Consider the following 12,523-nt stretch of genomic DNA (forward strand, 5'->3'; position numbering starts at 1 on the left):
TAACGCGATTCGCAGTCAGGACGCGAAATACCGAATAACCTGTTGAGAACGTTATAGCATTATACAAAATTTGGTGCACAGCCATCGTCGATGCGCGCGCGCTATGCGATAGCCCACCCAGGGGCGTTCCTAGGGCATTCGCCTAACCGAGGGGGATCTCACAGCTTTGTTCGCACCTTTGTTCGACAGCTATTTTGTATAGTCGTCAAACACAGGGGTAAAAATACCCCGAGTAGGCTTGTGACGACGATTAAAAATAATTAACACATTAAGGACCGCTCAGAAATTTTCTCGTGTTGCGTATTCCGTCTGTTACGGATGGATCGAAATGACACCCTAAAAATCGCGCGGTCCCAGGCGTATATGTCTTCCATTATTTCTTTGCGGTCCTTAACGTGTCAAGTTACCAAGAAAATGGAGCAACGATTACAGAAAAATTTAACAAGGTTGCCTTTCTTATCGAATTCGAAGCAAACTTTTCCAAAGCTCCCCGACGACTTTTAAAATAACAAAAAAGGTACTTGCCCTTTCTATCGCTCTTTAGAAATTATTATCCACGTCCTGGGACGTATACACGCAACCAATACCCTCCCACAGTCGGAGGAAACTCGATTTGTCTCGGCGGATTTCCACCATTCGAAAAGAGCTACACCTTATTACCGGTTGTGTCGGGTACTCCCCTTGGTTGGCGCGTGGGAAACGTACGGTTCGTATCCAATAAGACCGCGACTAAAAATTGTTCAATTTGTCGCGAGTGCCGAACGATGTCTGTCTTTCGTTTACGTTGCACCGCGCTGGGGTTGGTTCGACATTCTAAAGAGAGATGTTAGGATGAAGAAGGATGTTAACGCTAAATCTACCGCGATATATTTCTTATGTGCGATCCGTGATTGACGAATAATAAATAGTTCGAAGTCAAAATTTCCCTAATCGCCGTGGCGTTTATCTGCTAGGTCTCGTTCCGATTTCACCGTGTTCCACTGTAAAGATTCGCGGAATCGCGTAGGTATCTCTGGTTGAATAAATAAAAATTGAAGATCGGGGAAAAATCTCCCGCGGAGTAAGGTAGTTTGCTGTTCGTCGCTGTTATGGTCTCCGTAACGTAGTAAATGGGCGACCAAGTCCCCTTTTACGAAAGAAATGGTAAACTATTCGGACGAGGTAAAGAAAAACGCGACATCGAGCCCACGAGTAATGGCGGATGCACCGGAATCTCACGAGTTCCCGAAGGAACCGTTACCGGAGCTTTCCGCGACGAAGAAACCACGAGTACTTTTAGTCGCAATTTAACGTCCCATGAAATGGGACAGGCGAGGACAAAACACCCGCGTCAATTTTACACAGTGTCAAGTTATTCTTCATTATTTCACCGCGGTTGCTTGCTCGTCGGCGAGCCAACGATAAAAACGCGTTTCGCGTTCGGTGCTCGGTATCGCTCCGCCCGGGAAGCGCACTTTTTGCAAGCTTCGTCCCGTGATTTACGATTGTCCCGCGGATTGGAAGGCGCGGTACCAGCGTGGACACTGACGTGCCGCAGTTAAAGTGATATAATATCGCGCAGCGATTTGTAATATTTTTTCTCCGTCGCTTCGGACGCCGTTCGGGCTTCTGACGCAACGATTCTTTCTTGTCACCGTATGAAAACACGTCCTGGATAAATGCTCACCCTTAGGTGGTGTTACCCGTTTAGAATACAGCGTACGGTAATCCTGACTTCTAATTAAGGACAAGCCTCAGCGGAGGATGGCGAATGTCTGTTCGATTCGCTGTAACACGCTGCGACGGCTATATCCGTTCTCTCTACTTTGGGGTTAATATATCGCTCTTCGAACTAGCGGACGCCAGCATGTTAAGATGTGGGTTAACGTAGAACTTGGTCGACCTGACGAATATCACCGGTGACTCGATCCCTTGTAACTTGGATATAATGCAAGCTTGACACAGAATCGATCGAAACTGTGCGGTAACGGTTGACAGTGACGGTCGTCCTCGAATATCAGACTTAAACAGGTGGAATCTATCGAATTAATAACGTAGGGAGAATGAAAAAATTTGGCGAAGGATGCGTGCGCAGAGAAGAATTGGAATCCCTTAACTTTCTTTCGTGGAGAGGATGAACAGAGAACGATAAAAAGGGAGACGGCGAACGATGGAAAGCACTTAGACAGGACGAGGGGAATTAATAGAGAAAGCGAGAAACGAAAGACTCGAGTTAGACGCGCGAGAGCCCGTCGGGTCTGATGAGAACTTTCGCGATTTTATCGTTGTCAGGGAGATGAAATTTAAGCCGAGATGGAATTCTGAAGTGAGAGAAAGATAAAACGGACCGTGGGTCTGTATCGACGAAACTGCAGCTCTCTCGCGTAATAAAACCAATTTAATGGCTCGTTAGTAATACAATCCAACGAATGTCCCTTTGTTTCCTCTCCACGCCACTCTCTGGTTGCTACGCACAGCCGCCGGTTTGGAAAAATCCAGAATGCGTTACGAGAGAGCGTGTTGCCACACGCGCCTTCCACACTCGCGAATTGCTTTGCGTCGAGACATAACGCAGTAGTTTTCGAAACGCGCAAAACCCAGTCTAATTCGCGAAACCCAGTCTAATTCGAAACGATCCAACGTCTCTAGCCGCAAGCTCGCCAGCACAGTGAAACTCTCTGGTTCTATTGTAGCTTGTCACAACGAGAAGGTTGAATCGCAGTTGGAAGCTGTCGCGGTGACTGGTTCAACAATTCCGAATACCCTATTTCGATATCCCGAACGCGAACGCTGTCGATCCCTTTGAACGCTCGCGATCCTTGGACGCATTCGGAAAGTGCAGGATCGATCCTCCCGTGCACGTGCAAAGCCTCGATACAAATATTAGTCGAGACGACGCTGGCTGAACCGGAGATCTAAGTAGCATTTGCGTTCTGGTTGGCCAAATAACGCGGACGCTTTCGGCGTTATAGCGAAATAGGATTCGTCCGCACGCGTAATCTGGATCCTCTGTCCGGATAACCGGGGATACATCCAACGCGACGGGAATACCTGTCGGTTTTCGTTTCGGTGCGCGTTTTCCCAATATCAAAATACTCGAATGGCGGTGTCAATCAGCCCGTTTCCCGACGCCATTCGCGTAACGCGCCACAGTAGCTCTCAACCGTCTGCTTCTAGGTCGATAACTCTGTAAAAGATGTCGCAAAATATATTTGTTCGGAGGTTTCCAAAGGTGAACAAGTATCATAAAATTTGTTCTACGGGAGGGTGACACACCGACAGATCGTTACAAAAATATCAAAATATTGCAAGCGACTGTATAGGGACTGTTTAAGAGAAATATACCGAGTTTGTGTCTAAAAAACCTTACGATATTTTGTAGTATACCATCGCAGAAAATAGGAATTCGTAGGATAGGGTAGAAACGTTCTCCATGTTCTACGCAACTTTCCGAAGAAATACACCTATCGAGGGATCGTGCGATTCCATCGAGAATCCCCGTTACGCGAACCAATTAGCAGACTCGAATAAAAGTGTAAATATTCCAGTGGGCCACTCGACCGTCGCTGTTCATACTGTTTTAGTAATAGATGGCTTTTTCATGCTACAAATAATTGATTCGTTGGAGAACTCTGAAATTTAGAGGCAGAATATTTCCATTGGTCAACGAGCCGTGGATTTTTGCATCTTCGTCGAACTTGTTAATTAATTAAACGAGACGAGCGCAAGCATTTTCTGCGATTGAATCGAACCCTGTGCGGTCCAATTCATTCCATAAATTTTCCGCGGCGAATACGATATACGTACTTCTACGATATCGAAAACATTGGTGGTCTATTTAAATCGAAACAGGCTCGTATGATTTATGTTCGATCGAGGAACGATCGAGCGAAATTCTGTTAACCATTTGCGCTCTCATCTCCTCTGAGGGAACGTTGGAAGTCCAGAGAACTCTAGAGATCAGACGAGATCAATTTTCACAGAGACAAATTTTCGAGCACATTCTCAAACACTTTCTCGGATGTTTCCCTTCGAGTAGCACGAACAAAGAAATTTGTTGTTTTTTTTTTAACACGTTGATTGCCACACCGATTCGCATGGGAATGTGTTGCAAGACTAAAATTTTGTCTCGAGACTATTGGGAATTATAGAATCTAACATTTGTCGTATCACCAATTTTTATATCCCTGTACAAATTTACGAGTTCTATCTAGATTCGTTTTCGTTGACACTCGGTCCTTAAAATTAATTGTTGATGTTCCTCGGTAAAGAGCTCCGTCAGCCATACATGGACGACGTCGGCGTTCAACGTGTTAAAGAAATCACCTTAGTGTGATGAAAGAAAGCGAAATATTTTAGGTCTCCTAATTCGGGATACTCCCTCGAAGGGTCTCTCTAGAAGCAAAGAGTACTGTAACGGTGCGAGGCAAAAAGTCTCGCGTAGAAATTCCGTCGCGTTGATAAAAGGGAAAGAGAGTAAACGGTTCCGGAGGAAGCGGAAGCGCGGGCTGTTTGCATGTATCCCGTCGGGCTTCCGACAGCCGGCCCTCCATCCCGTTTTTTCCTCGTAACGATAACGAGGGTTGTTCTCTGTCGCAGCGGCGCAAGGAACGAGGTAGAATCGCGGTCGAGAGCGTCCACGTGGTTGAAACGGCGAGCCTCGGGAGCAACGCCGGCGGCGTCGGCGGCGGCGTCGGCAGCGACGTGGCAGGCAGCGAGACAGGAACAGGAGGCGGAGGCGGGGGTGGAATACCACCTGGGCTACCATTCCAGGTGGGCTATCGGGAAGCTGGCCAAGAGTACACGCTCTACCTTCTCGCTGGCCGCGAGCAGGACCGCGCAGAGTGGATTCGTGCCATCCGTGCTGGTGAGTTTTCCTTTTTTTCCCTCCTTCTCTACCTTTTACTATCGTGCTTCTCTGTCTCTCTCGTCGCACCTGACCGTCGCGTTACCTACTCTTCGCATCACTGAGCGACTGTAAATTGTCCGAGTCCTTCGTGGCTAAATTCTTTTTTCCTTAGACAGTTGACCGTTTGGAATATTTGTTCAAGCACTGCGGGAGCTCTGGCTTGTTGCGTCAAAAATCGTAACGTAAACTCAAAACTGTCCTCGCACTTTCGATATCGTTCCCTATATCATTCCCTGTATCATTCCCTGTATCATTCCCTGTATCATTCCCTGTATCATTTTCGTATATACAGAGTACTTCAAGGAGAAAAGAAGAAATTCGGTTTTTCGAAACGACCAAAGTGGTTGTAACCCTTTAATCGCGAAATGCAAACCGCGATTGTACGTCAGAGTTTTTCCTTTGCGCTCGTTGTGTCGCGATAATAAGCACGCGACCCAGTTTCGAGACGGTTGGTATCTTTTTAACGGGTCCGCGTGGCGAATGAACGTCGTTAAGCATTGTAATTCATTTCGAGCCGTAAATCCAAAGCAGTCTGGTCTAGCCCCGAGGCTTGCGCGCGTTTCAGGGTCGGCATTCTTTACGCCAGCGTTCGTTAAAGTCTCCCTTAAATTACTCTTCGTTAAGAGAAAGAACGAAAAAGGATACAAACAAATCCAGCGCCGTACGGGATTCGTTTTTAGTTTAATTGCGGTCGCTCGTGTATATTTTCCCCGACCTTTGAATTCTCCCGTTTGAACGATCGCTGTCGCGTGTTTGTTTCCTCTGCCCGCGACGGAGTAATTAAACGACAAATGAAATTTTTGCGTGGCCGTGATAATGGACGAGTTTTCTTTAAATTAACGTCGAGTGGAACGACGCTGTTGTTTTCGTCGTTTGCATTGAATTTATTCCGCTCGTTGCATTGTTCCGATTACGGGTCATCCCTCCGTCTATACGAAACGAGAAGCGAGTCTTTTTGAAAACAATCGCACGCGATGAATGCTTCTCTCGGGCCGGACCGATTACGGACGATCAAAGGCTACCCCAATGGAGGTGTCGTAGCTAGACTGTTATTCGGTGGTCGCAGCTTTCATCGCCGTCGGAACAGCGAAACTGGCTTATATTCGAATGGGAACCGAATCGCCAGTCGAACCGACACCGGTTTGGGACTCGAAGATGCGAAGAAAACGCAACCGACGGTTAACGATCTTGTCGCGATGGAAACAGATGCTTCCGACGCCATCTTCGCCGGAAGCCAAAATTTCCGGCTTCCGAAGAAGCGAAAGCCGGAACCGAATGCGAACTAGCGCTAGAACTGAACGCAAGCTGATTCTCGTGCAAATTGATGGTCCAGTTAGACGCAGAGGAGCATTAGGGAAACGTTTGTTGTTTTGTTAGGTTTGCGTCGACCCAGTAATATATCCGAACGAGAAGACAAATTACTATTTAAACTTGTTCAGTTGTAATTTGTGAAGTGTACATACATATTATTTCATTTTGCATAAGTGCAGAGGTACCTTTCGTTTATGTTTAGTATGCATTTATAATATATGTATACATGCTGGACGTAAACGAAAGGTACGTGCACTTATGTAAAATGTAATAATATTATTATATATTAATATTATATTAATTGTAGAATATATTCATCATACATTGTGTTAGAACGAATCACGTAGGGATCATCGACGCGGTCGAAATAATGTGCACGGAAACTGCGCGCACTCGGTGGCGACTAAAAAGTGATTTTTAATGTGGCGATTTTTAATCGTTTGCCGTGTTACTAACCCGGACCTAACCCAGTTCACGTTGCGCTCTTCAATTCGCGAATATTTAACGTTGTCTCGTACTTTTCGAGTGGCGATGCGTCCTCGTGGCTGCGTCGCGTGTCTCTGGCCAGCGAAAAATAAATCTTCCGGGAATATTGCGCTCGAGTTGCAGCAGTCAGCCGGGTGATAAAATAAAAAGAGTTACGAATAGCGTAAACGTTGCGACCGGCAATTTCGCGAGTAAAAATTATTCGTGGCCTTTCCCAAGTAATCGACGCGTAAGACGTGCGTGGAAATTCGTAACGACGACTCGGAATCTTTTCTTCGACGTAAAATTAAGCTAGTCCCCGTTTAATTACGACTCGGGGGAGGTTTGAGGGGTTCTTTTCGTAATCAGTTGTTCGGCAAAGTTCTGCTCCGCGAAGGAACGTCAGCCACGATGACGCAAGAAATTGTGTTACCCTAACGCGCGGAACGAAGATAGACCGAAAGTTTCCGCTGGAATTATACTACAAAGCGGAAAGTTGGAGCTCTCAGCTATTGTCCATGACACATGAGCGTTTGATACTCCGTTCGTCGACTCGAGGCAAGTATCGAAGTCGCGGTTGAACTGTTCGCGGAGTAGATTAGCCAGGCTCAAAGTCGTACGAATAGTTGGAAGATAGAATTGGACATTTGTGTCTCGGGAATTTAGAAATCCGGCTGCCTACAAACCGCGAAACACCAAAGCGGTACAGAATATCTGTACGTTAACATTGATTTACAGATAAAAATTGTTTTCGTTCATTTTTAAAGGGTCATTGCCTGTCGTGTAAATTCCCTTCGCGTTCGAAAAAGGATCCACGCGGTAGAAGGGGTTAACCAAAGTTCGGATCGAGTCATCCCCGGCCATTTTTCTCGCGGAAATATGGCACGGTGTCGCGGAACTCTACGCGAAACTTGCCCGCGTATCAGCTCCCGGTCGAGCAAAGTTGATTCACGCGCCGGAGCCTGTGTCAGAAATCGTAGGGAATCGATCCGCGATATCGCTGACGTATCCCGATTCGTGGCTTCCACCGATTGATTTGTCGTCGTCGAGAGATGGTCGAACTTTTAACGAGTTTCCCAAGAATTCCCTTCGACGTAGTTATTATTCGTGCCCGTGCACCGGCCGGAAATAGAATCTTCGACTTTTTCCGCTTTTCCGCGCGTGTCACTCCGGGCATCGACTTAATATCCACGAAAATTACTTTTGCTCGCGCGATTTTTCTTTTTCCCCTCGCTTATATTTCAATTTCGGATATTCTCGCCCGTATTACGTCCAAGACAAAACCTCTCGCTCCGCTTTCTTCCTCTTTTTAGGAGTGCAGACTTTTCCGAGGGCATACTTTGCAGACAAATGTCTCGCGTATCGTTTTTACAAAGATTCCCAGCCTTTCTTCCGATTCCCGAAATATACTTTTCTCGAGAGCGTTTCAAATTATCGAGGCAGGTTCCTTCGAGTAATTTCTATTTTTTTTTTTCTTGTTCGAAAAGAGGGATAGTCAAGCCTCAGTTGTCGACGTCTATTAATTCCCTCGAATTAGACAACGTATTTTTTTTTCGCGTTTCGTTTCTTTTTTTTTTTTATTTTTTGTGACGCATTGACATTCGTTTCCTGCAGCGCGTGAAAAAAAATCGGTCAATTCTGGGCGAAACCGCGGTGAAATCGAGTCTGCGAGCTGCACCGCGGTGCAAAGAGCAAACAATGGATATCAAATTTTCTTCCTGAACCGTGGCGTTATTTGACGTTATTCGGTTTGATCGTTTCGAGGCTCTCTTTCGCGCTTCGCGTTACTTTCCCGTGAAAATAGAGAAACACGGCCGACGATGTTTTGATTTCGTTCGACTTTGGCTAGCCTCTCTCGGAAAGCATTTAGTTTTCGATGCGATTAGCCCTTCTCGTGCACTCGAATTCGATCAAGAGTTTGTAAAGCTCCCGGCGAGACTTCCGAATTAATTTAAGCCCGGCACGAGCGAGTTTCGGAGAGGAAATTTCGCGTTTCTTTTATCAATTTTTCCACGAGGAATTATCCCCGAGCCCGGTAGCCTAACGTTCGCCGATCGTAGCTTTCCGAAATCGCAGAATTCAGCTGTCCGCGATTCATCGAGCCACGGATGCTAACGAGACGATCAACCGCGTAGCTTCAGCCGTGAATTTCGGCGCAGTTCGGCTAAGCTAGATGAGAAAAAGTCGGGACCGGACGAAACGCGGATAATTAGAGAGCGAGCGGGATAAAGAGGAATAAGCAGAACTAGACTACTTTGCACTTTCGTAGGGAGCCGCTCCGGGGCTGACATATACAATAGTTCTCGTCGATATTGTCTCTCCGACAAATTGCTCGGGGCTGATATCGAGCCGAGCTTTTTAAATTACGCGAATTTTTTCGTGGTATGCGTATCCATGCATCTGCGTTTCCGACGCCAAGTCGATAATAATGATTAAGTGTATCGAAGGACGAATTCTACGATTTTATTGTTGTCGTGGACGCGACTACGAAATGCATTCACTTTGAGAATTCTTTAAACGCGCGTTACGTTTGGTCTGTTTTTATCGTATCCTTGGCTCGTTTCGATGTGATCCTTCTTAAACCCTCGTTCTTCTGGTTTCCATCGATTTTACGGATGAAAATTCATTACGGCGTGGCTACACGTTATTATAATCCGCTTTTAATTCGATTATCCCGATAATGGGGGTCGAGAATTAAAAAGGATCGCGGTCCGATATAACGTGTGGATGAATCTAGCGAGCCTTGCATGTTAAATAGGATCACTTGCGTTAATCGGGAAAGCTCGTTATCGTCGAGATTCGTAATTGTAACGTTTGGACGCGCGTCGACAGATCTTTGAGAAACGATTGGTGCTTCGATGTACAGTAATGTCTCCGTAACTGCACGAGCTCGGGGACGACCTTGTGCAGTTATCGTAGAGTTCGTATATTCGCCGATGTTTGCCGACGAGCTTCGAACGTAGAGAAGGACAGCGAATAAAGAAGAGGACGGAGCGAAAACATCGGGGTACGTCGGTGAGACAATTTAATGCAACGGTGAAACTTTTTTAAATATTAACTTTTTTGTTGTAAAACTTTTAGCATTATATTCTTGACATTTTTCTGATTAAAATGAGGTAAAGTATGATTTACCATGCATCTTTTTTTAGTTAGTGTTCTATGATATGTAATACGTAATAAGTTGTTACAAGATATGTTTGCGAATTACGTCGCGTTTGGTCTCGTTTTAATCAGAAAAAAATGTCAGGAGTATGTTGGTAAAAGATTTACAACAAAAAGTTAATAATAAAATAGTTTCACCGTTGCATTAAATTGTCTCGCGGGGTATTCCGGTACCAGATCATGTTACACTGCTCGGCGATAGGACTCTGTGACCCCTCGACAGGTATACCCCTCAGTGATGGGGACGGTTTCTGTGCATTTACCGTAGACAAAGCTTTAGGTCAGAAAAGCGAATTATCCTGCGTACCGCACAGCTCGTCAGCATGGTTTATTTCGTTTCTTTTGACCTCGAACGACGGCAATACTGAAAAAAGTCCTCCGCGATTCACGTGGAACCGCGTTCTTCCCGCATACATTCGAAATGTTGCCGCAGCATTCTCTTCAGGATGATCATTGCCGCGCGCAAGAAGCTTGAATAGCCTTTCGCGTGTTCCGAGGAGCGAGCAGCCACTTCTCGTTCTCGAGTGCAGATGTAAAACGTCCCTCCAGCTCGCAAGACGTCTACGGGTCAGAAGTTCCGTTGATAGTCTCGCGCGTATAATATTTATTCTCTGCTCTAATTTTTTCCGGGTTTAACTCGTTCAGAATTCGGACTCTGTTTCGTTATTTCGAGAACGTGCGCGACGACCTCCAAGTTGATAATATGCAGAGGTTTATTTATGCAGGGCTGTATGCAGTGTACCACGTACGACCGCCGGTCGTTACACGTGGGTGACTAGGATTTTCGTAATTGCCAAACGTATTTGGCTATGCTCGCGGTTACCAACTTGTTGGATCGCGCCATTTATTTATGGATGGAGTAGTATTTTATTTGGACGGGAAAATTCTTGTGGTTGATTATAATAATGTGTTGATCCAGCGTCTGATCCTGTGTCCGACCAGCGCCGTCCTTATACTACTTGGAAAGCGAGAGCGCATGTCTGACGCATTACGGGTACAAACTACTTGCACGTTACTCATCCATACCTAATCCATACTCATCCATACCATGCCTAATAATATCCTCTCTCTGGCGCGAATCTCATTCGTTCGATGCAAGACCAAAACTAATAGGAATCTTACGAACCGCGTGATTATTGCATTTCCTTTCAAAGGATCGCATTTTAACCACCCACTCGAATTAATTAATCTTTAGCCGGCGTTGTCGGCGGTTATCGTTCCCCCTCGAAAATTGGTCTTCCTCGATGAAGACCCATCCCGTTTGTACGCTTCTACTCAAAGGCGATACACCGGAACGCGGTAAAAAGAATGAATTTCCGGATTCTCGAGAAACTTTCCTTCGCGACGTCTTGAATCGCCTCGGGGAATCTCGGCCATTTATCGCCGCGTTATTCGGTTCCGTGGTTTTTCGAACGGGCCTTTCAGAGTCACGGGCCGTCAGGCCGACGGCGACTCTGAAAAAAATGTTTCTCCGGGTAAAAAGTGGCGACGAAAAAAGCGCGGTCTCGCGGAGCGAGAAAATGCAACGGAAAGAGCTTCGCCCGGAGACACGGTTTCCCGACGAACTGTCGCACGAAGTTATTAGACGCGGCCGTTTTTTTTTTTTTTGTTTTTGAAAAAGTGGAACGGCTCGAACCACGGCGGCTTCGAACGACCGAAAAGCGATTAAAATTCTCCTTTTTTCCCCTTTATTGCGCGTAATACGCGACGGATTTCCGTCACTCGAAGACAACGCGTCGTCGTCTAGCGAGCGTCGTTACGGTTTATACGAATTTATCGAACGCGAAATCCGCGAGCTGGAAAACGTCCGTTCGCGGTATTCCACGCGATTCGCGTGGTATCCAACGTATCCGCGATTTTTGATCATTTTTCGGTCGTTTGGAGCGAGGCCGCGTCCGCGATACCGGTGGTAATGCGATTTTTCCGAAAGTTTTCGGCGATATTTCACGTGGAACGGGACGGAAAAAGGCGCGCAATAGATAATTTGTCAAATAGATACTACACCGTGGCTGGCGTAACCCCGCGTCGAATAAATCGGTCGTTGTCGCGAAAACAAATGGCGTTTCGATGTTTCTACCATCTCCTCCCTCCCTGTTGCGAAGCTAGCGATAGTTTTATTGGTCCGTTTCGATGGACCGTGCGGTTCGAAGAGAGACGTGCTCGGATTTGCCCGTTTCACGGAGCTCGCGTTCATTTCGCTGTACTTTTATTTGCAAACGTTCTCAGCGAATTCTCTTCCGTTATTAGTTGCGCGCAACTTTTTTCCTCTGCAACGGTCGTCTTCGATCCTTCCAGTTTTTTAATTTCGCCGTAATCTCCGGTTACCGGTGTGCGATAGTACGCGCGCGGTCGTGGCTGAATCCTGTGTCGCACGTAGACGAGGCTTGTTACGCGAATATGGACGTGGGTGTTCCGAAGGAACGGTGTCTGGATGCGTGGATTTAAAAGTACAAAATATACGGCCAGTGTAAGAAGTGTTCGTACAGCAACCGATTGAAAATAGAAATTAGTAAGAATAGAAATAAGAGGTTAACGTTAAGGAAGTAATAAACTTTGATTTACGCAAAATCTGCTCTAAAAATATGTAGGAATATTGGTTAATTATTTCTTCTTTAATTATTATTATTAAAATTTATTAATAAAATAAATATATGAAGTTTTACTTTGAATTGGTTCCTGTATAAATACTTATTCCAC

General features: G+C 45.9%; 1 protein-coding gene across 4 annotated transcripts in view; it reads left to right on the forward strand.

The window, feature by feature from the left end:
- Positions 1-12,523, forward strand: part of LOC128885040 (tyrosine-protein kinase Btk29A) — a 148,913-nt gene that overhangs the window by 10,110 nt on the left and 126,280 nt on the right. For all 4 annotated transcript variants that reach the window (XM_054138781.1, XM_054138779.1, XM_054138782.1 and 1 more), the window contains one exon: positions 4,579-4,846. In XM_054138781.1, coding sequence (XP_053994756.1) covers positions 4,579-4,846 — 268 coding nt within the window. The remainder of the gene's footprint in view (positions 1-4,578; positions 4,847-12,523) is intronic.

The sequence above is a fragment of the Hylaeus volcanicus genome, chromosome 2 (genome assembly GCF_026283585.1).
Source record: "Hylaeus volcanicus isolate JK05 chromosome 2, UHH_iyHylVolc1.0_haploid, whole genome shotgun sequence".
NCBI classification, from domain to species: domain Eukaryota; kingdom Metazoa; phylum Arthropoda; class Insecta; order Hymenoptera; family Colletidae; genus Hylaeus; species Hylaeus volcanicus.